The sequence below is a fragment of the Hemitrygon akajei genome, chromosome 7, assembly GCF_048418815.1.
Source record: "Hemitrygon akajei chromosome 7, sHemAka1.3, whole genome shotgun sequence".
Classification (NCBI taxonomy): Eukaryota; Metazoa; Chordata; class Chondrichthyes; order Myliobatiformes; family Dasyatidae; genus Hemitrygon; species Hemitrygon akajei.
The window spans coordinates 67041289-67069018 of record NC_133130.1 but is presented as its reverse complement, the minus strand read 5'-3'; the positions used below and the strand labels follow the sequence as shown (position 1 = coordinate 67069018).

The 27730-nt window shown below is 38.3% G+C and overlaps 1 protein-coding gene across 6 annotated transcripts in view; it reads right to left on the bottom strand.

Moving 5' to 3' along the window:
- Positions 1–27730, bottom strand: part of LOC140730525 (uncharacterized) — a 125721-nt gene that overhangs the window by 38191 nt on the left and 59800 nt on the right. For all 6 annotated transcript variants that reach the window (XM_073051094.1, XM_073051095.1, XM_073051090.1 and 3 more), the window contains exons 5-7: positions 27604–27668; positions 22131–22168; positions 21248–21327 (exon numbers count right to left, since the gene is read on the bottom strand). In XM_073051094.1, the coding sequence (XP_072907195.1) occupies positions 21248–21327; positions 22131–22168; positions 27604–27668 (183 nt within the window). The remainder of the gene's footprint in view (positions 1–21247; positions 21328–22130; positions 22169–27603; positions 27669–27730) is intronic.

The window sequence follows — 27730 nt, the reverse complement described above, 5'->3', positions numbered from 1 at the left end:
CTATGACAGAGTTTGTCTGAAAGTTACTGTCGGATGCGCTGGATCTTTCCTTGGCTATGGAGCTGGAAGTCGAAAGAGCCCATCGTACGCTCATCCTGAAACCTACCCGGGATAGAAATCCTCACTCAATAATAATAAAATTCCTTCGGTACAGCACCAAGGCAGAGATTCTACGAAGGGCCTGGGCTAAGAAGAGAGTGTTTTTCGACGATAAATTAATATATTCCGACCAAGATTACCCCCCCCCCCCTGCAGTTCTGCAGAAATGCAAAGAACACTCTGAAGTAAAGTGAGTACCAAAGCAAAAAAAGATTAGATTTCAAATTCCGTACCCTGCTAAACTTCGAGTGTTTTATGACAACAGGATGCAGATTATTAAGAACAGGAAGGCAGATTATTATCTGAACGGTGTAGAGTTAGGTAAGGGAGAAATACAAAGAGATCTAGGAGTACTTGTTCATCAGTCACTGAAGGTGAATGAGCAAGTGCAGCAGGCAGTGAAGAAGGCTAATGGAATGTTGGCCTTTATTACAAAGGGAATTGAGTACAAGAGCAAGGAAATCCTTTTGCATTTGTACAGGGCCCTGGTGAGACCACACCTGGAGTATTGTGTACAGTTTTGGTCTCCAGGGTTAAGGAAGGACATCCTGGCTGTACAGGAAGTGCAGCGTAGATTCACAAGGTTAATTTCTGGGATGTCTGGACTGTCTTATGCAGAGAGGTTAGAGAGACTGGGCTTGTACACGCTGGAATTGAGAGGGGAGTTGATTGCAACATATAAGATTATTAAGGGATTGGACAGGATAGAGGCAAGAAATATGTTCCAGATGCTGGGAGAGTCCAGTACCAGAGGGCATGGTTTGAGAATAAGGGGTAGGTCATTTAGGACAGAGTTAAGGAAAAACTTCTTCTCCCAGAGAGTTGTGGGGGTCTGGAATGCACTGCCTCGGAAGGCAGTGGAGGCTAATTCTCTGGATGCTTTCAAGAAGTAGCTAGATAGGTATCTTATGGATAGGGGAATCAAGGGATATGGGGACAAGGCAGGAACCGGGTATTGATAGTAGATGATCAGCCATGATCTCAGAATGGCGGTGCAGGCTCGAAGGGCCGAATGGTCTACTTCTGCACCTATTGTCTATTGTCTAAATTCAAGAAACTTTTGAAGTGTTTTACAAAACTCTATATTCCAAAGTTCCAGGGGGAAGTATAACTCAAATTGACACCTTCTTGAATTCTCTAGAGTTACCCACTTTAAGCGAAGAACAAAATAGAACGATGACTGCTGACATAACTGAAGTTGAATTAAAAGCTGCAATTAGTAGGCTTAAGTTAAGCAATTCACCAGGATCAGATGGGTATACGGGAGAGTGGTACAAAGAATTTAAAAATGAGTTCATTCCTGTTTTACTCCCCACACTGAACTGGGCTCTAAAAAAGGCACAAATGCCACCCAGTTGGAAGGAAGCGATAATCTCAGCTATACCTAAAGAAGGCAAGGATAAAATGGAATGCGGGTCATTTAGACCAATATCCGTTCTTAATGTAGATTATAGGTTATTTACCTCCATCATGGCCAAACGATTAGAGGAGTTTCTACCCATACTGATACGTAATGATCAGACAGGTTTTATACGATAACGCCAGACACAAGACAATATACGAAGGACACTTCACATTATGGATGGTAAACAAAAAAATAAAATCGAAGCAATAGTGATAAGCGTGGATGCTGAAAAAGCATTTGATTCGGTTAATTGGAATTTTCTTTACAGAGTTTTACATAGATTTGGTTTCCAAGACACAATTATTAAAACTATACAGACACTATATGACAATCCTATTGCTAGGATTAAAATCAATGGATATTTATCAAATAGTCTTACCCTAGAAAGGGGCATGAGACAGGGTTGTGCATGGTCACTGCTACTCTTCGTGTTATATCTGGAACCATTAGTTCAATATATCAGACAAAATGAAGATATCAGGGGAATTACTATTAAAGGGACAGAGCATAAATTGGCTTGTTATGCGGATGACATTTTGATCTATCTAGAGCAACCAACACACTCTTTACCTAAACTGATGTAATCCTTTGAACAATATGGTCCATTATCAGGATACAAGATCAACATAGATAAAACCCAATTACTTTCATATTACTATAGCCCACCAAGAGAAATTGAAAGTCGATACCCCTGGGCATGGCACATAGAGTCTTTCAAATATTTGGGCATCATTATGCCAAAAGATTTGGCAAAATTATCAGAATGTAATTATCAACCTTTATATAAAAAAATTAAGGAAGATGTGGCAAGATGGAACCTGATTCCTTTTTTCAGTCTCAGTTCAAGGATTGAGTTTATTAAAATGAATATACTGCCCAGACTGTTATATCTCTTTCAGACCCTACCAATAGAGATTAATCAAAATCAATTCAATGAATGGAACAAGATGCTATCAAGGTATATTTGGCATGGTAAAAGGCCTAGAGTTCATCTCAAAACTTTGCAATTAGCAAAGGAAAAGGGGGGTGGGGCCTACCTTCTCTTAGAGATTATTATTTTGCAGCACAGTTGAGAGCTGTGATATGTTGGTGCAACCCATCATATGACGCTCAATGGAAAAACATTGAGGACCGGGTACTTCCCATCCCCATACAAGCAATTTTGGCTGATAACAACCTGCAAAGGTACATAAATACTATTGATAACCCATAGGTGAAATTGACTCTTAAAATATGGAAAACTACTATAAAAGCATATAATCTAGTGGGAGATATTGCAATTCTTAAATGGTGTGCATATGACTCAGATTTTACATCAAATAAATTGGATGCTAGATTTAAGGACTGGACAGCTAAAGGAATAACAGTTCTTTGCAACATAATGAAAGAAGGAACACTGTTCAGTTTTGAAATGCTTAAAGAGAAACACTAATTAGAAAAACAAGATTTTTATCGGTATTTACAGATGCAACAATATGTTAATAAGACGCTTAAAAATGTAACCAAGGCAAGTACATGCTTGATAGAGCTCATCAGAAAAGCATATAATTCAGATAACGGTAGTAGAATCATTTCAAGCATGTATAAGGGGTTGTCAAATCTTAAAACACATTCGACTTCATACATTAAAACAAAATGGGAGAAGGAAAGAGGGATAATTATATCTGAGGAAGAATGGACAACAATATGGAGGTAACAATGGAAGTGTACCAGTTCACAGAAATGGAGGGAGCTTGGATGGAAAAAATTGATGAGATATTTTATTACACCCTCTCAGAAATCCCACTATAATAGTAACCTCCCTGTTTGCTGGAGAAATTGTGGAAATCAAAATGCAAATTATTATCATTTTTTTGGGACTTCCCTGTTATCAAAAACTATTGGAGGGGGATACACAATGCCCTACAAGACATCTTCAAATATGAAATACCCTTAGAGAGTAAGACCATATATTTTGGATATATACCTCAAGAATGGTTGAAAAGAGATAAATATTTAATGAATATACTGTTGGTGGATGGTAAAAAGACTCTTACTAGGAAATGGTTATCACAGGAGAGCCCAACTTTAAATACATGGATGGAAATTACAATGGACATTTACAAAATGGAGAAGATAACAGCATCTGTTAATCATAAGCTGGAACAATTTGATTCATACTGGGAAAAATGGTTTAACTACATAATGCCTCATAGGCCTGATTTTATTCTCACAAATCAATGAATCTTTTGTTTAAAAAAAAGATCACTCCCTACTTGTACATCGTTCTTTCCTTTTGCTTGGTTTTTCTTTCCACTCTTTTCTATAAGTGTATACCTCAGATAAATACTTTGTGGAGATTTGTGATATATATGATTATATTATATACATGTACAAAGTCTGAAGTACATCTTATGGAAATGTTTGTTTGATGATGAACTTCAATTTTAAAAAATTACAAAAAAAAAGGAATCTGGATCGGCATGGACCAGTTGGGCTTCATGACTCTGACTCTGAGTTCCAAGGTCAGTGAATTATATTGCAGCTGTATAAAACTTTTCATTAGATTATATTTGGAGTGCTGTCTGCAGTTCTGGTCACCGCATTATAGAAATTATGTGGAAGCTTTGGAGAGGGTGCAAAAGAAGTTCAGGATTTCGCCAGGATTAGAGAGCATTAGCTGCAAGGAGAGGTTGGACACACGGTTTGTTTTCTCTGAAGCAACACAAGGCTGAGTGGTGTCCTGGTAGAATTATATAAAATTATGTGCAGCATAAATAGATCATTATAGTCTTTTTTCCCAGGATAGAAATTTCAAATAGGTTTAAGATGAAAAGGAAAAATTGAAAGGAGAGCTAAAGATTTTTTTAAACACAGAGGGTGGTAGGTTGGTGGAACACTCCCAGCAGAAGTCGTAAAAGTAGATAACATAGCAATGTATTTAGACAGACAAATGATCAAGTTGGGAGCTGAGAGATATGGACTTCGTACATGCAAATGGGGTTAGTTCAAATTCAGATCATGACGGGTATTGACAACACCGTGTATTGTCCATGTTCTATATTAAAAATGGTAAACAATCCAGCTCATCCTACTTCTGAAACCGACCTTCTATAAAACCACTTCAAAATTATCCCAAAACAGATTAGTAAAGCTCCCCGGCATGACACAGACCATGCTCTGTTATGTCCATATTGAACTGACCTCAACAAATACAGTTTAGTCACTTTAATTGCATATCCTATTTCTACTTTGACTGTGGCTTCCAGTACAGTTACAATGAGGGCCATCAAAAGCTGAGGAAGAATACCTTATCTTTTATTTGGGTACACTGCAGCCGTCTGGACTAAATATCAAAATGACTTATTTTAACTTGCTCTTTCTGTCCATATCAAAACTAGCCATTTCTGCCCGTCAACTATCTGTCAATTTACCTCAGTTTTTCTCTTCAATTGGTATGGTGTAGCATTTTATTACATCTCACAGCCTTGCTATTAGCAAAACATAAAGAAACGTAATCTGATTCTGTCATATTGAGTCATGATCAGATAGTCCCCTTGACTCCCCATGCCCTTCCTCTACCCTCTCTGCTGCTGGAAAAATAACTTTTATCTCTTTCCTAGTTCTAATGAATGGTCTGGACCTGAAGGGCGAATACTTGACCTTTTTCTACAGACTCTACCTGGCCTTTGCTTTACACTTATGACTGTGTGGCCAAGCACAGTTCCAATGCCATATTCAGGTTTGCCGACACCACCACTATTATTGACCGAATCAAAGGTGGTGACGAATCAGCATGTTGGAGGCAGGCTGAAAATCTGTCTGAGTGATGCCATAACAACAAAAACTCAGTGCCAGCAAGACCAAGGATCTGTTTATTGACTTCAGGAGGAGGAAACCAGAGGTCCATGAACCAGTCCTCATCGGGGCATCAGAGATGGAGAGGGTCAGCAACTTTAAATACCTCAGTGTTATTATTTCAGATGACCTCTCCTGAGCCTAGCACCTTAGTGCAAAGATGAAGAAAGCACGGCAGCACCTCTACTTCCTTTGTAGTTTGCAAAGATTCTGCATGTCATCTAAAACTTTGACAAATTCTATAGATGTATGGTGAAAAGTATGTTAACTGGTTGCATCACAGCCTGGTATGGAAACACCAATGCCCTTAAATGGAAAATCCCACAAAAAGTCGTGGATATGGCCCAGTCCATCACAGGTTAAGCCCTCCCAACCACTAAGTACATCTACATGGAGTGTTGTCGCAGGAAAGCAGCATCCAACTCCAGGGACCCCCACCATTCAAGTCATCCTCTCTTTTTGGTGCTGCCATCAAAGAAAGTACAGGAGCTTCAGGATTAACACCACCAGGTTCAGGAACAACTATTAACCATCAACCATCAGGCTCCTGAAAGAGAGTGGATAACTTCACTCAAATTCACTTGCCCATCACTGAACTGTTCCCAAAACCTGTGGACTCACTTTCAATGACTGTTCATCTCATATTCTTGATATTTATTCCTTATTGTTATTATCTTTTTTCTTTCTTTTTGTATTTGCACCGTTTGTTGGAATGTGCACCCCCTCTGCGCATCTCCTTTGATGCCTCCTTCCTTGGGTGGCTGTAGCAGGAAGCAAAATAGTGTACAACAGGTCCAGCTGCATTGCAATCAAGCAACTTGCTGATGGTGTAGACCTGCAGTACTTGATCTTCTTAATATTCAGCAATGACTTGCAATTGTAAAAATGACTTAAAAGGAATTATATGGCCAAACCCAGAGCTGAACTAGATCAAAGCCCCGAAATTACAGAGATCTGATCCCTGCCAACATCACTTTTGTCTTTGGAGTCATTTTCTCTAAGTCTGAACAGGCCTTATCTTCATAAGGAAATGTAACTTGAGTGGGGTGGAGACTATGTAAAGCCCCTGCATCTCTCTGAAGATACCTCTGGAAGTTCTCAAGGCCTTAACAAGCCATTTCTAGGTAACAGAGATATCCAGAGACCTAGACTAAAACTATACTTAGGGAGTAAATCCTGGTCTTAAATTTGCCACATCCAAGAGAAGATACGTATGCACCGGCAGTGACAGTCAATTACGTGCTCCCGTATACCTGAATGGGACAGTGACAGCTCAGATGCTACACGTTAGTGAAGGGGAAAGTGTAGGGTAATGCTGTGACGATCAATATCAGCTGAAATGGATTGAAGATGGCCAAAACGCATCAAGCTGGACTATCACTAGTCTCATACATGGAGAATGGATTGTATACTGTGCAAGGGTGTGAGAGCTAAACTTTCCCTTTGCAACTAAGATTTTGAAAAAGCTAAGGATATATATTCAGCAGTGGTTGCTGCTGTTCTAATTTAGCAGAATGTTCAGGCAACCCAGAGGGATACAACCTCAGTGGGTAGGAAATTTTTTAAAAATTGAATATTGATGAAATTCTTAAAGCAGAATGATTGAGAATTGGAGCTCCAGAGGTATTTGAAAAATTACAATCTAGAGAGCAGGAAGCTCAAATATTAAGACATGCTTTAGAATATTCAGAAAAGAATAGTGAGAGGGAGCACACAACACCAAATCCAGTTCAGATATGAGTGGATTTCAGAATCAAGCTGGAAGGACTGAGCATAACTGCAGCAAGGCTGAGAGGGGAACAGGCTTGGCCAAGAAACAGCTTACGTAAACGGAGCAGTGTTCAACTGTAGGCTGACATGACAGGTTTTTTTAAAAACTCAATACACAGATTAATTCTGTACAATATTCAACCAATCATACTAAACATCAATGATGATATCATTGAGGAGATGGAAACATACTCCACTCCTTCTACAATAACTCAGATAACATGAAGATAGCCATACTGGTGGAGCCAAGGACCAGGTAAACATTGTCTAGCTGCTGCCAAGGAGGGAAGAACAGTCCCAGGTGGAACTGTGCTCTGTCACAACACATCAGTTAGAATCAGGGATAATGTTAGCATTGCGGAAAAATTGAATATTTTGGCTGCAGCTTTATTTTGACAACTCCAGAATATCATAACAATAGCCTCATTATCTCCACCCCTAGGAATCCCACATGCCCTACCACCCTATGTCACCCACGCATGATGCTGGTGGTGCTATGCTCACATTCAATCATTCTACCAAGAAAGAAAACAAAATTGCTTTCATGATACCAGTTCCCAGAAACACATCAACACAATGAGAAATCAAAATCGATGTGAATTTACCAAGGTTGAGTGAAAGGCTTATCTTGCATTCTGTTCATACAGATCAATCCATTACACAGTGCATTGATGTAATACAAAGTAAACCAATACAGAATGCAGAATAATGCGTAATCCCTACAGCCAAAGTGCACTGCAGGTAGGCAATAAGGTACAAAATCATAACAAGGTAGATTATGAGGTCAGAAGTCCATCTGATTTACTAGGGTCCAATTCAATAGTCTTATAATAGTTAGATAGAAACTGTCCTTGATACTGGTGGTACATGCTTTTAGGCTTTTCTGTCTTTTGCCTATGGGAGAGCAGAGAACAGACAGTGTCTGGGGTGGGTGGGGCTTTGATTATGTTTGCTGCTTTACCAAGGCAGTGAGAAGTACAGACTGAGTTCAAGGAGGGAAGGCTGGTTTCCCTAATATGGTGAGTAATGTCTACAGCTCTGCAGGTTCTTGCAGTTTCACACAGACTAGTCGACAAACCCAGCCATGATGCATCCAGGTAGAGTGCTTTCTATGGTGTATAGAACCAACTAAAGATTTAATTGTAGACAGTGGCATGTTGCCTTTAAATCAACAGAAATTTTGACTGCAAAATGGAATCTGGAACTACCGGAGTACAGGTTCAACAACCAATCTGCTGGAAGAACTTTGCGAGTGAAGCAATGTCTGTGTGAGGAAAGGAATTTTTAATGTTTCAGGTTGAAACCCTACATCCACACTGAGGGTGGAGAGCCAAGATGGCCAGTATAGAGTGGAGAAGAGAGAGTGGCAAGAAAAGATTTTGAGTATCCCTGCTTGGTTTCATCAACGTAGAGAAGGCCTCATTGGGAATGTTAAATACGTTAGATCCAAAGTTCAAAGTAAAAATTATTATCGGAGCGCATACATGTCACAACATACAACCCTGAGACTGAATTTCCTACCGCCATATTCAACAAATCTATAGAATAGTAGCATCTGTGGGAGAAAAGGAATTTTTGATGTTTCAGTTTGAAACCCCACATCCACCCAGAGGGTGGAGAGCCAAGATAGCCAGCTTAGAGTGGAGAAGTGGAGAATAGGATCAATGAAACAGCAAACAGAGAATAGAAGACAACAAGCTGTGCAAATATAAATAAATAGCAATAAATAATAAGAGCATGAAATAACAAGATAAAGAGTCCTTAAAGTGAGATCATTGGTTGTGGGAATATCTCAGTAGATCAGTGCAGTTATCTTCTTTTTTTCAAGAACCTGATGGTTGAGGGGTAGTAACTGTTCTTCAGACTGGTGGTGCGAGTCCTGAAGCATTTGTACCTTCTACCCAATGGCAGTATTGAGAAAAGAATACAGCCTGGGTGGTGAGAATCTTTGATGGTAGGTGCTGCTTTCCTACGACAGCATTTCATGTGGATGTGCTCAACGGTTGGGAGAGCTTTACCCATGACGTACTGTTCAAATCCACCAACTTTTATAGCATTTTCTATTCAAAGGCATTGGTGTTCCCATACCAGGCTGTAATGCACCCTGTCAATATGCTTTCCACTGCACATCTATAGAAGTTTATCTAAGTTTTTGATGTCATACCAAATCTCCGCAGACTCCTAAAGAAGTAGAGGTGCTGCCTTGCTTTCTTTGCAATTACATTTACATGTTGGATCCAGAGAGTTTCACTAAGGAAATTAAAGTTACTGACCCTCTCTGCCTCTGATCTTCCGATGAGGACTGGCTCTGGATTCCACCTGTTGAAGTCTACAATCAGTTCCTTGGTCTTTCTGACATTGAGTGAGAGTTTGTTTTTATGAAACCACTTAGCCAAATTTTCAATCTCCCTCCTGTACACTGATTCATCTGCACCTTTGATGCAGTGGTGTCATCAGCAAACTTGAGTATGCTGTTGGAGCAGTACTTAGCCACACAGTCAAGGGTGCAAAGTGAGTAGAGCAGGGGTCAAACCACAGCCCTGTGGTGCACCTGTGCTGATGGGAGATCATGGAGGAAATACTTTTGCCAATCTGAACTGACTGAGGTCTACAAGTGAGGAAATCCAGAATCTTAATGCACAAGATGGTACTGAAGCCAGGTTCTACTGACTGGGTTCAGTAAGTCATGCTACATATTGCTACCAATAACATAGGTAGGAAATGGGAGGAGGTCCTAAAGAAAGAATATAGGGAATTAGATGGAAAGCTGAAAAGCAGGACCTCCAGGGTAGTAATCTCTGGACTGCTACCTATGCCTTCGCCACTGAGGGTAAGAATAGGATGATTTAGCAGATGAATGCATAGCTGAGGAACTGGTACAGAGGGCAGGGCTTCAGATTTCTGGATCATTAGGCTCTCTCCTGGGGAAGGTGTGACCTGTACAAAATGGGCAGGTTACACCTGAACCCGAAGGCAACCTATATCCTTGTGGGCAGGTTTGCTAGAGCTGTTAGTGAGGATTTGAACTAATTTGGCAAGGAGATAGAAACAGGAAAGTTAGGGCTGAAGATGGGGCAGTTGGTAATCAAGTAGATGCAGTGTGTACTGAGACTTTCAAGAAGGGCAGAGAGATGATAGCACAAAATTGCAGTCAGAGGGATGAGTTACAGTGGGGCAAAATCAAAAAGGGTGATGAATACAGGACCGAATGTGTTATAATTTTAATGCACACAGTACACAGAATGATATCACATAGTTGTGGCTGGAAGAAGATCATAGTTGGGAGCTTAACATCCAATGATAGACCTTGTATGAAAAGGACACACAAGTAGACAGAGGGGGTGGGGTAGCTCTATTGGAAATCCTTAGAAAGAGGTGACATAGGATCGGAACATGTAGAATCCTTGTGGGAAGTTAATAAACTGAAAGGGTAAAAATACCCTGATGGGAGTTATATACAGGACTCCAAATAGAAGCCAGGATGTGAGATACAAATTACAACAGGAGATAGAAAAGGCGTGTAAAAAGGACAATGCTACAATGGTCATTGGGGGGGGGGGGTCAATATGCAGGTATTGAGAAAATCATGTTGCTGCTGGATCCCACTGTGTCGAATGCCTATGAGATGATCTTTTAGAGCAACGTGATTGAGTCACTAGGGGATCAGCTAGTTCTGGATTGGGTGCTGTGTAATGAACCAAATTTGATTAGCAAGCTCAAGGCAAAGGAAACCTTACAAAGCAGTAATCAGAATATCATAGAATTCACCCTGCAATTTGGAAGGGAGAAAATAAAGAGAGGTGTACCAGTGGAGTAAAGGAAGATTCAGAGGCATGAGAGGAGCTGGCCAAAGCTGATTGGAAGGGGACACCAGCAAGGATGATGGCAGAACAATGATGGCTGGACTTTCTGGGGACAATTCAAAATACGTCCCACAGATTTCTTAAAGGTTAACTTGAAGGTTGAGTTGATGGTAAGGAAGGCTAATGAAATGCTGGCATTGGAGGACTAGAATATAAGAACAAAAGCTGAGGCTTTATAAGGAATTGGTCAGACATCAGTCGGTGTATTGTGAACAGTTTTGGGCCCCTTGTTTAAGAAAAATGTGCTGGCATTGGAGAGGGCCCACAGGAGGTTCACAAGAGTGATTATGGGAATGAAAGGGTTAATGTATGAGGAGCATTTGATGGCTCTGGGCCTGTACTCGCTGGAGTTTAGAAGAATGAAGGGGAATCTCAATGAGACGTTTTAACATTGAAAGACCTGGACAGAGTGGATGTAGGAAGGATATTTCTTATTGCGGGTGAGTCTAGGACCAGAGGGCACAGCCTCTGACTGGAGAGACATCCACTTAGAACAGAAGCAAGGAGGAATTTCTTTTACCATAGGATAGTGAATCTGTGGAATTCATTGTCACAGGCAGCTGTGGAGGCCATATCATTGATTATATTTAAAGCAGAGGTTGATAGGTTCTTGATTAGTCAGGGCATGAAGGGTTGCGAGGGATAATAAATCAGCCACAGTGGAATGGCAGAGCAGACTTAGTGGGCCAAATGGCTTAATTCTGCTCCTATCTCTTATGGTATTATAAGGTTGAAGGAGATGCATGTGAACTTGTGCCTCAGCTGGGTGAAGTTTAGGTCCCTAGATGGTAGTGAGGGAGGAAGGGTAAGGACAATTGTTAGATCTACTATGAGGGCAGGGCAATGTGTTAGGGGTCAAGGAAAGGGGTGTGGAGGGATGAGGGTCCAGAGAGTCACCAGGAAAGTGGTCCCTGCAGAAGTGGGGTATGGGGAGAAGATATGACTAAAGGTGGGATCTCATTACAGCTGGCAGAAATGATGACTTTAGGTTAATGAGATGTTTGCATCTATGTTTTTGCACAGATCCCTGCATTCCTTTGTGTTAGACCTTTAAAAGTTTTTCTTGAGGTATGAGTGATTTTGTTGTACATCGTCCTGTGTCCTTGAAAGTAAGTCATATTTTGTTTGACGTGTGAGAATGCACTGTGCATTTTAAAATGTTAAATGACGTTTGGCAGCTTTTGTGTTGCAGCAGAGATAATTGAGATATTTTGTATAGAAACAGTTGTGAACAGGAGAGAAATAGCAATTGATTACCTATGGAATGGAGATGCAGGAAGCTACAAATAAGACAGGGCCTTGGATACAAAACTTATTATGTATCTGTGTCTAAGCCAATGAATCTTTTGAGATAGATGTTTTAATTTAGTTATAGTAAGACTCAGCTATCATTTTATTGAATAGAAATTGAAATCAGTGGAATTCTTTGGTTTTATTTCAAACATGGAGTTAACTGAATTGAACTGCTTTTTAATACAAGTATGAGAAGTGGGTTTTGGATTGGTTCTCCCCAAAGATAGTTGTGTCCACTAATAAGATGTTAGTTATGGTTTTAATTTCGATCAATTCCATTTGGATCTTCGAGAGAGAACTTTGCGTGAGTTATTGAAAAAGCAAAAAGCCAACATAAAAGAATTAATTTATTGTACTATCAGACTCATATTTCATTGCTTCTAATCCTGCCACTGGTGAAAAGTGTGAGAAGTTAATCCTATCTATTATCCATTCCTTCATCTCTATGCCAAGGTAGGAAGTTTTAATTGTGAAAAATATTCCTGATATGAACCCTTAACTGCTTCTCTTTCCACACTTGCTGCCAATCTTGCTGCTTGTTTCTAGCATTTTTGTTTCCTGTTTCAGATTTCTGCTCCTGTAGTTTTTTTTAAAAAATATGATGACAAAACCTGCCAGTCTAATAATAATTTTGTTTCCAGCCTATAAGTGAAGAGAGACATTTCTGGGACTGAAATCACTGATGGATATTAGGCTAATCTCACTGTTCCTTTTTAAATCAGGAAAGATTAGGTTATTAATTATTTTCCATCTTAGTGGTGTTTCAGGCTGAAATGTAAAAAGAATGGCTTGTACTAGAAAGCATATCTGAACATGCTGCTGGTCTACAACAATGTGTGTATGCAGGTGTGATTGGTTGCAAGGAAGTACTGTACTTTGTCTGAGGAACAGGCTGAACACATGAAATTACTTAAATTACTATAACATGATTACTATAGCATGAGAGAAAGATGGACACTGTACCTGAGTGGAGGCTGTTTGGGGTGTGTTAAGATGAGGCAGCATTCTCTTTAAGAAATTAAGTAAATATTGGAAGTATGTGAGCTTTTATTCTTTCACAAAGAGTTTAATTTTTATTTCACTATAAAATTAAGCTTCCTTTTAGAAAGTTTTACTGTTTTTTAATGAAAGAAAACAAAACTGAATTCTGTTAGTCTATTTGAAGCAGGTTTTCTTTTATTTTTTGCTCTCTTTCTTTGTGTTTATTCCATTCAATCAATATAAATACTAAATTAGAATTGTTATTGGATAAAATCACACTAAATTCAATGATGGTCATAATATTTGGCTTAATATTGTGAAGTAAGTGAGAATTGCAAGATCCAGCCACAAAATTACTACATATTAAAAAGTGATAATATCAAATACCATAATTCCAAGCAAACTCATCACCAGACTCTGAGATCCAGGAGTCAACAGTCCCTCTGCAACTGGATCCTTGATTTCCTGACTAACAGACTGCAATCAGTAAGGACAGATAACAATACTTCGGTCAATATTTTTTGCTACTGGTGCATCACTAGGATGCATCCTCAAACTGCTGCTTTACTCCTTACCGCACAAGCAGATTCTATTCCAGGGGTTCCCAAACTGGGGTGCCCGCGACAAAGAGTGGCTTGTGTCCTTGAGTGACGAGTCACAAGTCATCACTCAGCCAGCTGCGAGTGTGCCTTGAGAAGTGGTAGTAACGTTTGTCCCAAGCACGCTCCAGTCTCCCGCTGCCCGAGTCGAGAGAGACGTAAACTCACTCCAGTCTCCCGCTGCCTGAGTCAGCGTTGAGGATTCTCATCAGTGTTACCTGGGAAGTTACACCTCAGAGTCGAGGAGTCTCATCCTTGTTAGCTAGAAGGTTACATCTCAGAGTTAAAAATCATCTCATAATGCCAAAATCTTTATATACCCCGAATCAACCATCAAGTAACGACTTCGCGTTAAAACCAAACCCGCAGACAGTAGGTAAATTGTTCAATTATAAAATTTTAAAAAGCCGCATTTTGATAAAAAGTAGCTGAAGTCATTCATTCGTATTTGTCTCAATGCATTACAGAAGTTTTTGAATTTCAAAGGTTTTTTTTCTTGAATCGTTTATAATTTTGAATTATGTTAGTTGAGGAGGTATCATGGTTAGCACTGAGGATTTTGAATCGTGTGATGGGAGTTCATATCTCCAGTAATCATCGGAAATAGGTGTGTAAATTCAATAGAGAGTAGCCTAATAATTCGTGTTGCATCCCCGTAGCATTTCCACCTGACGATTTATCTTGGCTTAACCGCAGATAATATCGTAATATAATATTCAAAAGCGTATTTCTCGTGATACTTTGCTATAGGCGTGTCTGGTTGAGTAAAGCGGTCATCCCTGACTCAGTCAGATAGTTTTTCTCATATTAGCTTATATTTTTCCCTTCATTAACCCTTCATCATGTCAAACAGAGGGAAATGGAATGATGACTATGTGTGCTTTGGTTTCACTTGCACAACAGGAAATGATGGCTTGCAAAAAACCCAGTGCATTCTTTGTAGCATTGTGTTTTCCAACTCAAATCTAAAGCCATCCAAGCTTCAAGAGCACTTCCAGAACAAGCATGGCAGAGCCGATGTTGAAGGACATGATGTTGGGTCATTGAAAATCAAAAGAGCTCGTTTTGATTCACAAAGAACTCTTCCAAAATTAGGTTCCGTTTCTGTTGAAAAACCGCTACTTCTTGCTTCATACCAAGTGGCATATAAAGTGGCCAAATCCAAGGAGCCCCATACAATTGTGGAAGATCTCATCAAGCCATGTGCACTGGAAATGGCAACAATTATCATATAACAATCACAGCACGGAAACAGGCCATCTCGGCCCTCCTAGTCCGTGCCGAACTCTTAATCTCACCTAGTCCCACCTACCCGCACTCAGCCCATAACCCTCCACTCCTTTCCTGTCCATATACCTATCCAATTTTACCTTAAATGACACAACTGAACTGGCCTCTACTACTTCTACAGGAAGCTCATTCCACACAGCTATCCCTCTCTGAGTAAAGAAATACCCCCTCATGTTTCCCTTAAACTTTTGCCCCCTAACTCTCAAATCATGTCCTCTCATTTGAATCTCCCCTACTCTCAATGGAAACAGCCTATTCACTTCAACTCTATCTATCCCTCTCAAAATTTTAAATACCTCGATCAAATCCCCCCTCAACCTTCTACGCTCCAATGAATAGAGACCTAACTTGTTCAACCTTTCTCTGTAATTTAAGTGCTGAAACCCAGGTAACATCCTAGTAAATCGTCTCTGCACTCTCTCTAATTTATTGATATCTTTCCTATAATTCGGTGACCAGAACTGTACACAATATTCCAAATTTGGCCTTACCAATGCCTTGTACAATTTTAACATTACATCCCAACTTCTGTACTCAATGCTCTGATTTATAAAGGCCAGTGTTCCAAAAGCCTTCTTCACCACCCTATCTACATGAGACTCCTGGGCAAAGAAGCAAGAAAAAAATTTGAACAGGTGCCCCTATCAAATAATGTCCTTCACAACCCAATCAGTGATTAGAGTGAAGATATTTTTTTTGGACCAAATCATCTCAGATGTCAGAGCTAGTCCTCTTAAAATCTCTATTCAGTTGGATGAGTCAATTGATGTCACCAGTTGTAGTCAACTCATCACATTAGTGAGGTATGTCAATGATGGTGCTGTGAAGGAAGATTTCTTGTTTTGTAAAGATCTGAAAACAAACACAACTGCGAAGTATGTGATGCAACTGGTGAAAGAAGTCTTTGCCAAACATGATTTAGATATCAAAGTCATTGGTTCTGTGTGCACTGATGGGGCACCTGCAATGCTTGGAAATAAATCTGGCTTTTCTGCTTTGATGAAAAAGGAGATTCCAGACTTGCAAGTTACCCATTGTTTTCTTCATCGTCATGCTTTGGCATCAAAAACATTGCCTCCAAATTTGAAGTCGTTGATACTTGTGTAAGATCATCAACTGGATCAGAGGACATGCTTTGGACAATCTGAGAAATGAGCATTCAGTTTTGCTTTTCCACACTTTGTCCGTTGGTTGTCACGAGGACAAGCTTTAACCCGCTTCTTTGAACTGCGGGAAGAAATCAAAGTTTTTCTGGAGGAGCGTGAACGTGATCTGGTTGGGGCAATGGAATCACAGAAATTCGCCCAAATGCTGGCTTACTTAGCTGACATTTTCACTCGTATGAATGACCTGAGTGTTTCTTTTCAAGGAAAAGGGATAAACATATTGAAGGCTTGTGAAAAGTTGAATGCCTTCAAAGAAAAGTTACGCCTTTAGCATTGAAGGATGGAAAGAGGCAGTCTCTCAAATTTTCCTTCACTAGAAGAGATGGTTGATGATGCTGGATCCATAACTCCTACTGTGCGTGAAGAAATTGTGGCTCATTTGGAAATGCTGTCAGAATCATTTGATGGATATTTTGCTGCTGGAGACCTGAAGATTTCAGAAGAAAGGATCATGAATCCATATTCCTACAATTTGGAGAAAATGTCAGATAATGAAGAGCTGAAGAAAGATCTTATTGATTTGTGGACAAATCAAGCTCTTTAAATGCAATTTGAAAGCAAGACTTTGGAGGAGTTTTGATGTGCAGCACTGGATATGTTCCCAAGACTTGGTAGAAAAACACTCTGTGTCCTCACTCCATTTGCAACAACATACTTGTGTGGATCTGGATTCAGTTCTCTTTTGTCAATCAAGACAAAATCTAGAAATCGCCTGAATCCACAGGCAGATCGCAGTCAGCAAGAAAGTTCCACGTTTTGACAAAATCATGAATGAGAAGCAGGAGCAAAGAAGTCATTGAATTTTATGTTCACAATTGGGATTGATTTTACTGTTTACAATTTTTTCTGAATAAATTAGAATCTAATTGCTCAGTTTATATTTGCATTTTATGCACTGAATTAAGCTTTTTTTTAAGTTCAATTTGTTCACCCACAGTATTGTATGTGGTTCAATTTGTGGTTCAAAAATTAGAAATTAGACTTCTTCATCTTCAAATGTAATAGTACTTTTGTAGGGAGTGCGAACATTAATCAAACATTTCCTAGGGGTGTGGGGCATAGAAAAGGTTGGGAACCACTGTTCTATTCCAACTCTGTCTACAAGTTTATAGATGACACCTCTGTAGTGGGCCATTTCTCAAATAACAATGAATCAAAGTACAGGAAGAAAATAGAGAACTTAGTAACATCCTATTATCACAACAACCCTTCCCTCAATTTGAACAACAGAGCTAGTCATAGACTTCAGAAATAGGGACAGCGCACATTCTACTGTCTAAGTCAATGGTGCTGAAGTTAAAAGGGTTGACTGCTTCAAGTTTTTAGGAAAGTTCCTCACCAGTAGCCTGTCCTGTAGCATCAATGTCCAACCACATTGATGCTACAGCCACAAAAGCTCACCAATGCCTCTATTTCCTCAGGATACTGAAGAAATTTGGCATGTCCCCACTGATCCTTACCAATTTTTATCGAGGTACCCTCCAAAAAAAGCATCCTGTCTGGATACATCACAGCTTGGTATGGCAACTGTTCTGCCTGTGATCACAAGAAATTGCAGAGCTAAAGACACAGGTCAGCACATCACAGAAACTAGCTACTCTCCATTCACACTGTGTGCATGTCAAGATTGCTTTATGTCATTTCCAGTACAAAAATGTAAAGGAGAACAAAATAATTATTCCTCTGGATCCGATGCACCATATAAAAACACATAGAATACAAGAATACAAGAATAAGAATACAATACATAAGAATACAATAATAATAAAAAATATATAAATACATAAGACAGCTTATATACATGGATTGATTATATGTACATAAAGTGTCTCTCAGTAGGGGGTGGCTGTACATAAGGTGACTCTGGCAGGAAATGATAAAGTAATGATGGTGGAGGGTGTATTGGAGTGGGTTAGTGGTTGGAGGTGTTAATCAGTTGAACTGCTTAGGGAAAGTAACTGTTTTTGAGTCAGGTGGTCCTGGATACTATGTAGCCTCTTCCCTGATGGGAATGGGACAAACAGTCCATGAGCAGCAACACACACAAAATGCTGGTGGTAATCTCTTACTATCTTTTCTTTCAGTTAGTCCTGACGAAGGGTCTCGGCCCGAAACGTTGACTGTACTTCTCCCTATAGATGCTGCCTGGCCTGCTGCGTTCCACCAGCATTTTGTGTGTGTTGCTTGAATTTCCAGCATCTGCAGTTTTCCTCATGTTTGCGAGTCCATGAGCAGGATGGGTGGAATCCTCCACGATATTGCTGGCCTTTTTCAGGCACCATTCTGTATGTAATGTCCTTGACGGTGGGTAGACTGCTGCTGGTGGTGCACTGGATACCTATTGTAAAAACTTCCTGAACTTGACAGTGCAGTTTCCGTACCTAAAGGTGATATAGCATGTTAGGAAGCTCTCTACTGCACATCTGTAGAAGACTGCGAGTATTGATGTGCATAGTTCAGCTCTCTTCAGCCTCCTCAGAAAGTAGAGGTGTTGGTGAGCTTTCTTGATTGCGTAGGATGTGTTTTGGGACCATGAGAGGTTATGCGAGATGTGCACCCCCAGGAGTTTGAAACTGCTTGCAGTCTCCACTACTGTGTCACCAACAAAAAGACAGGTGCGAGTGCTGCAAGATCTCCTGAAGTTGATAGCCTCTGCGGCTCGCTGCCGCAGTAGAGCAGCCAGCGTAATCAAAAACCCCGCCCTCCCTAAACATTCTCTCTTCTCCCCTCTCCCACTGGGCAAAAGATACAAAAGCCTCAAAGCACATATCACCACGCTCAAGGCAAAGAAAGTTTCTACCCCATTGTTATAAAACTATTGAATGGTTCTCTAGTACATTAAGATGGATTCTTGGTTTCACAATCCACTTCATTATGCCATTGCCCCATATTGCCTATCCATACTGTACTTTCTCTGCTGCTGTTACATTTTATTCTGCATTGTCTCATTGTTTTATCTTGTACTACGTCAATGCACTATGTAATGAACTGATCTACATGAACTGTATGCAAAACGTTTTTGTCTATACCTTGATACTTGATAAACTAACTCAAATTCCAAAAAGTAAATAGTGAAAAATTTGTCCAATTTAGTCATAATCACTTCATTTGTCACTCCAAGCTTTGCATGAAATAAATTACCTTCCATTCATATTTTTAAAAAATAACTTTATCTAAGTCTTATATACAAGAGATTCTGAAGATGTTGGAAATTCAGAGTAACTCATACTCTGGAGGAACACTGCAGGAACTCAGCAGGTCAGACAGCATCTATAGAAAGAATAAACAGTTGACGTTTTGGTCCAAGACCCTTCATCAGGATCCCAAAGGAAGGGAGAAAATGCCAGAATAAGAAGGTGGGGAGAGGGGAAAGAGGACTAGCTAGAGGTGATAGGTGGAGCCAGGTGGGTGGGAGAAGGAATGAAATAGGAAGCTGGGAGATGATAGGTGGAAAAGGTAAAGGGCTGGAGAAGAAGAAATCTGATGAGAGGAAATTGAACCATGGGAGAAAGAGGAGGGACGCCAATGGGAGGTGATATGCAGGTGAGGAGAAGAGGCAAGAAGGAATTGAAGAAAAAGGAAGGGGGAGGGAGAAAAAATACTGGAAGTTAGAGACATGGATGTTCATGCCATCAGATTGGAGGCTACCTAGATGGAATATGAGGTGTGGCTTCTCAAACTGAGAGCTGCCTCAACCACATCTGAAGCACAAGATTGGAAAATTATGTGCAGATACAAAACTTGGGTGAAGTATTCCATGGTTAAAAGAGAGTGGATCAACCCTCCTTTTGATTTGGATCACATTCCAGAACCCCCCTCCTCAGACAGTTTAAGATCTCCCATCTTCTCTTGTCTTTGGCCTTCTCCAGAAAAGCAGTAAATTAATAAAAAGTTGACAATGAAGAAGGAAGATTCTTTTGACCTCAGATATGTGTTTCAGGCTCAACCTCAGAGTGGGGGAGAAACAAGAAATGCTGTCAACTCTCAATAAATCAAATGGTATGTATGCGGAGAGAATCATAGTCAACACTTCAAGTCAAGAGCATTTCAACAGAACCAGAAAAGACAGAAAGCAAACTTGTTCTAAGTGACAGAGAGAGAAGGATAGAGATAACAGAGGGAATGTCTGTAATAAAACACAGTCTAAAATCATCAATATTTTCACAGCAACAATTTTAAAACCTCAGAAAGGGATAGAAGATTAAAGCAAAGAAACTAATTTAAACAGGAAAGTACAGTGACATATTTGGACTGAGAGGAAAAATAGAATGGCTACCTGAAATTGTTAATTTACTATCAAGTTCCAAGGGCTGCAACATGGCAATATGGAAGATTAGATGCTTTTGGGTGTTGATAGAGCAGTGTAAAAGAATAAAGACAAAAGGGTCGGATTGAGATGGATAGAGATTAAAGTGACAAGGTAGGCACAGATGTGGCTACAAAACAGGATGCATGCACATAGTTCCTGCGTGCTGAAGCAGTGTTAAAACCTACAGACAAGTGTACATGTATAGTACTCTTTATTATGCAAGGAATTATTTATGTGGAACAAATCATATTGACAGTTCCTTAAAATTAAAACATTAATACTTCTCACGTGCATTGCCTCGAGTATGATTCCGGCTAAAAAACATTCTGTACCCACAGTGAAAACAGGTGTTTCTCTCTGTTAAAATGCATCTAAACTTGGAGAACTAAGTGGTATATTTTCAATTTTAAAATGTAAATAATTAGCCTTAATCTCCAATCCCAGTAGTTGCCTAATATTTTGTTAAACTTAATATAAATACAAATTGCAAATTAACATTACTAAAACCTTCTCCAGCTGCAATTTTTCACATTGATCTTCTAGAACTTAGAACAGTAAGTATAAGCCCTTCAGCCTAACTTGCATAAATCTGGCAAATGATTTATTTTGCAATCTAGGCACTTAAGTTTTCATACCCTTTTCATGATGCTTTGCAGTCTGTTCTTCAAACCTTTATTGATAACCGTCAACGTAGCAGTACGAGTTCTGGGCATAACTGAAGATGAAAGAACAGACTAATAGGAAAAAATATACTTTGCATAATTTATAGTCTGTTTTCTATTCACAATTTCTATACCACTTCTTTAGACATGTGACCAATTCCTATACTCCAAAGGCTTGATCTTGTTATGCACAGGGATATCAGTAAGGTGCTTCAAACAAGAGGCTCACTGAGAGGAATTTAAGTGATTCATTAGCTTATAGTATTCGTCTGGTGGTGTTCTTGCCCCTGTATTCTGTTTCTCAAGATGCCACATATTTTAATCTTTCTGGCATTCCATCACTCATTATGGTTGTACTTGTTTCTATAACCAATATTGCTTCTTTTTTAGTTCATATTTTCCAAAGGCCCTCTACCAGGAACTACTGAATTATCAGTTTGCTCTTAAATAATGTTTTGGTAGTAATTACATATTTATACTTTTAAGTGACCATGTCTCATAAGCTTTCCCACAGCTCCGGCTGTTCTTCCTCAGATTTCCAGGCAGTAGCAACACCAAACAGTGGTGGGTAAAATTTTGCTGCCTGTGTGCACAATTTACTGAATAATACATAATGTTGGTGTATAAGCAATATCTTTAAAGTTCTGCATTGTAAGAATGTAATAAGCCTTTCAAATGTAGTCATTCTGTGGAGGTCAAAAATCAGAAAACACTGATGTGCTTGACTTCAGTCACAAGAACATCAAGATAGATAGATTATGGTTATCATTCTGCTTCAAAGGGTATCAATGCAGCAAAGTTTATTTATTTTTCAACATTATTACATGAAGACCATTTTACTTAAGAAATTACATACCATGTTGAAACAACTTCACTACTTCCAGAACATACGGCCTACAAAAAAAATGAAACATAATTAAATGGAGAATTTCAAAGCTGAAAGTTTAAAAAGTACCGGTAGATTTATTATCCAAGTACACATATATCTCCATATACAACCCTGATATTTATTTTCTTGCAGGCATGTTCAATAAATTAATAATAGAATAATAACCATAATAGAATCAATGAAAGATCACATCAACTTGGGCGTTCAACCAGTGTGCAAAAGACAACAAACCGCGTAACTACAAAAAGAAAGAAATAATAAAAATAAATAAGTAAGCAAGTATTTATAATTTTAACATTTAACTGTAGGTTGCACCATCCTGAAATTAAAATCACATGTTGAGATCTATAAAATACAAAATTCAAGAACAAATATTAATTTGAGAATGACCTCAAATTGATTAGGGAGAGCCTAATTAGTGCAAGCCAGCATGGTTTTGTGCAGGGCAAATCACATCTTACTAATTTCATTGAGTTTTTTGATGAGGTGACACAGGTGATTGATCAAGGTAGAGCTAAGGATGTTGTCTACTTGGGACTTTAGTAAGGCGTTTTATCAAGATCCCTCATAGGAAGCTCATCCAGTAGATTAAGATGCATGGGATCTCAAATGGAGCATAGTTTATTATTAACCTCCTCGATTGAAAGTCAGTTAATTAAATCGAAAGCTCAATTTTATACATATGGAGATAAGTCTGGTAAACTACTAGCTAACCAATTGAAAATTGTTTCGGATAAGCGACAAATTACTAAGATTCACAAACAAGATGGTACTTTGACGATTGATCATAAAGAGATAAATAAAGCCTTCCAAGATTTTTATAATTCTTTATATCAATCAGAATGTACTAAAGACTCTTCTATAATGAGTGAATTCTTAAGGAAATTGAATATTCCAAAAGTAACTGTTGAGGATAGTGCATTTTTGGACACACCTATTACGGAGTCTGAAATAGAAAAGGCTATTTTCTTAATGAACTCGGGTAAAGCTTCGGGTCCAGATGGTTTTTCTGCAGAATTTTTTAAATCCTTTTCTTCTATACTTTCTCCTTGGCTTTGTAAAATTCTTAAAGATGCATTAAGTATAGGTAAACTACCACAATCTTTTTATGAAGCTTCTATTTCCTTAATTCTTAAAAAAGATAAAGACCCCACTGAATGTGCATCCTATCGGCCTATATCTTTGCTGAATACGGATTTTAAGATTTTTAGTAAAATTTTGGCTATTAGATTAGAAAATATATTGCCTCGGATTATTTCTGAGGATCAGACTGGATTTATTAAAAATCGCTATTCATCTTTTAACATTAGAAAATTAATTAATATTGCTTATACCTCTTCATCTAAAATCCCAGAATGTGTCATTTCCTTAGATGCCGAAAAAGCATTTGATAGAGTCGAATGGTCATATTTATTTAATACTTTGCAACATTTTAATTTTAGTTCAAAATTTATATCATGGATTAAATTAATATATCAGAAACCTTTAGCTTCGGTCTTCACTAATAATCAAAGATCCCCTTTTTTTCAGTTATTTCGGGGTACAAGGCAAGGTTGTCCTTTAAGCCCTTTATTATTTGACATTGCTTTGGAACCCTTGGCTATAGCTATTCGTGAATCACCCAATATTTTAGGTATTACCCATGGGGAGACGATGTATAAGGTATCATTATATGCGGATGATTTGTTATTATATATATCTGACCCTGAAAGATCTATTCCTGCGATTTCTTCTTTGCTTGCTCAATTTAGTAATTTTTCTGGATATAAATTGAATTTTAATAAGAGTGAACTTTTTCCATTAAATATGCATACTTCAATTTATAATCAGGTACCATATAGAATTGTTACAGACTATTTTACTTATTTAGGTATTAAAATTACTAAAAAACATAAAGATTTATTTAAAACTAATTTTTTGCCTTTAATAGATCAAATTAAGCAACTTGCTAATAGGTGGTCCCCACTATCTTTGTCTTTGGTAGGTAGAATTAATGCCATTAAGATGATGATACTACCTAAATTTCTATATCTATTTCAAGCATTACCAATTTTTATTCCTAAATCTTTTTTTGATATAGTTGATTCTAAAATATCTTCGTATTTGTGGCAGAACAAAAATCCTAGGTTAGGTAAAAAATATTTACAGAAGCCTAAGAAGGAGGGCGGTTTGGCTCTACCAAATTTAAGATTTTACTATTGGGCAGTTAATATACGGTATTTGATATTTTGGATACAAGAATCGACTACAGTTGCTGGCCCACAATGGGTAAATTTGGAATGTAAATCTGTGCAAGATTTCTCATTGATCTCAATCTTAGGATCTTCACTTCCTTTTTCGTTATTCAAAATGAATAAACAGATAACTAATCCTATAGTCAAGTATACATTACGAATCTGGTTTCAATTTCGTAAATTTTTTGGTTTGAATAAGTTTATGCTGTCAAGTCCTATAACATCTAATTACTTTTTTCGACCATCATCTATAGATCAAGCCTTTTTTTTATGGAAAACAAAAGGTATAACATGTTTTCGTGATCTGTTTTTGGATGATAACATTATGTCCTTTGAACAGTTATCTAATAAATATAATTTATCTAAAACCCATTTTTTTAGATATCTACAAGTTAGAAATTTTTTATATAATGAACTAAAGTCTTTTTCGAAAGAATGTCCATTGGACATTACAGAAAGAATTTTAGCTCTTAATCCTTGTCAAAAGGGCTTAGTAGCTATCATTTATAATATGATTATGAATGTACAACCAGATATATCAGAAAAAATTAAGAAGGAATGGCAGGAAGAACTGCATTGCCCTATATCTATTGAGCAATGGGAAAAAATTTTATTATTGGTAAACTCATCCTCTATCTGTGCTAAACATGCTCTAATACAATTTAAGGTTGTACATAGAGCTCACATGTCTAAAGATAAACTTGCTCGATTTTATTCTTATGTTAATCCAACCTGTGATAGATGTCATTCTGATATAGCTTCGTTGACTCATATGTTTTGGTCTTGTCCTTGTTTACAAAACTATTGGAAAGATATTTTTAATATTATTTCAAGAGTCTTAAATATTAATCTCCAACCACATCCTTTTACCGCAATTTTTGGTCTACCAATGATAGATAATAAGTGTTTATCTGCTTCATCCCAACAAATGATTGCATTTGTTACACTAATGGCTAGAAGATCTATTTTACTGAATTGGAAAGAAATTAACCCTCCAACTGTATTTCAGTGGTTTTCTCAAACTATTTCCTGTTTGAGTTTAGAAAAAATTAGAAGTGTGGTTTTTGATTCTTCAGTTAAATTTGAGGAAACTTGGAGACCATTTATTCAACATTTTCATATGAATTAAATGGTCTGATCCTGAACCTTATTGCTACTATCCTGAATTGTGTGGATGGAGGTTGGGAGTCATTGGCACTACTGTATGTATTTAACATTATGCGATTGCCCATGTTGGTTAGTTTTTTTTTAGTTGTTGTTTTTTTTTGGGGGGGGGTTCTTTTTTTTCTCTTAATTCCTTTACATTATACTATGAGTTTCAGAGACTCTATGTATTGATTAATACATATTTGATTGTTAATTAATCTATTATGTACTCTCAAATGTTTTGTACTAATATTTTTCTTATGTTTTTCTTAAAAATTAATAAAAAGATTTGAAAAGATGCATGGGATCAATGGTGCTTTGACCATTTGGATTCAGAACTGATTTGCTCATAGAAGGCAAAGGGTAGCGGTCAAAGGGAATTATTCTAGCTGGAGGTCTTTGATCAGTGGTGTTTCTTAGGGTTCTGTACTGGGACCTCTACTGCTTGGGATATAGATCAGATAAAGATATGGGCGGAGAAATTGTTCAGAATATGGAATACCTACAAATTCTGATGCCCACATGTGTGCTACCTAGTTTTATTTGGCATAGCAACTACTATTTCAATTGCAAATTAGCTATTGTAAACCTACGTGGTACTCAAGGACGCTGAAAGCTAAGGAGTGAGAAATAAGAGAAGATTATTGATTGGAAGCTTGATTGGGTCCCGCCTGCCGAGCAGGCAGGATATTGCCATTTGGAGCTGGGGTGACTGATGGAGGGATGAAAATACTTAGGGCCAGGAAGGACTTGAGATAGCACAACTTTGATGACCTGAGAGTAAAAGTGGGTGTAGGGAGGTTGTATAGCTATAGATTGCACCTTTTGTATGCGGAGGATACAATTAGCATGAAACCATGCCAGATACACAATCATCATTCATGACCAGATGTGTCTGGCTATATTTTCCTAGTTTCTACTTTCATAATCTTTTGGTTTGATAATTCTTCTGAACCACTGCCAATATGTCATTATGCAGTTAATGTAATTGAATAGCATTGCCTTTAACTCTGTATATTTTCTGTACTCTCTTTACCACATTAGGCAATGTTGTGCACTGAGAAAACCTAGACCAATCTTACAGAATTCTAGAAATTTTACATGAAAGTACAGAAAAACAGCAATACCTTGCAACCTTAAAATATCCCTCACAGCCAAGATAAACAGCCAGGAAACTCCATGGGGTTGAAAAAGCAATCATCAATAGCAGACTGCACAGGGGTTTGAATTCAAGTATTAGAAAAGCAGAAAGTGCACATGGATTGGTAAGACTGGAGGAGGACGCAGAGGCAGCACTGGGCAAGGGACACTTTTTGAGTAAGAATACGAAACCTGAATTTAGGTACTCAGAGAAGTTTGGAGGATAATTCTTAAGGCATTAGGACTTCGTATATGTAAGAAAAATGCCTATTTTGAAAGAGATCAGCCAGAAAATTATTAGAGAATCCTCGTTTCAGAATTATTCAGTGACAGACTACAACTTTGGAAGGAGTGAAACAACACATGCTATTCATGAAAAAAATATTCATTCATACTGTAGAAACGAAGGTTCAATGACAGGACTAACATTTAATGACCATCTCTATTATCCTTTAAGGTGGTAGTAAATTGTGTAAATGAAACACAGCTGTACTCCAATGAAACTACACCATCCACAGTGCTTAATAGAAGCTCAAGAATTTAGACTCATCAATGATAAAGGAAAAGCATTTTCTAAGTAAGTCTGAATAATTTTTGTCTTGTATGGGAACTGGCTACCCTTTTCTTCTCAGGTGTAGAGATCACGTGCTTGGGATAAGTTGTCTTGCCAAGTAAACATGGTACTTTTTTGTAAACAACCAACACAAATGCCTTTGCACATTACTTGTGGGGTCAATAAATATTTAGAGTAGTGAATGAAATGCCATGGAATACTTGATGTGGTAGATGGCAGAAAGAGTGGCACAAGGAGCAAAGTAAAGAAGAATCACATGATTAGATTCATTACATTCATCTGCAGTCACTTCTGCTGTAGCTGACTGAAGAATGCAGCAAGTTCACTGAGAAAAATTATTACTTACGTTTGTTTGCTGTTTATGTTCAGTTCACTATTAATTGGAATCAAATAACCTTGGCTGTTTCGAAGCTGTAAAACAACATTTTAGCATGTAGAACAATTAATACCCTGAAATGTTGACAACTTTGGAT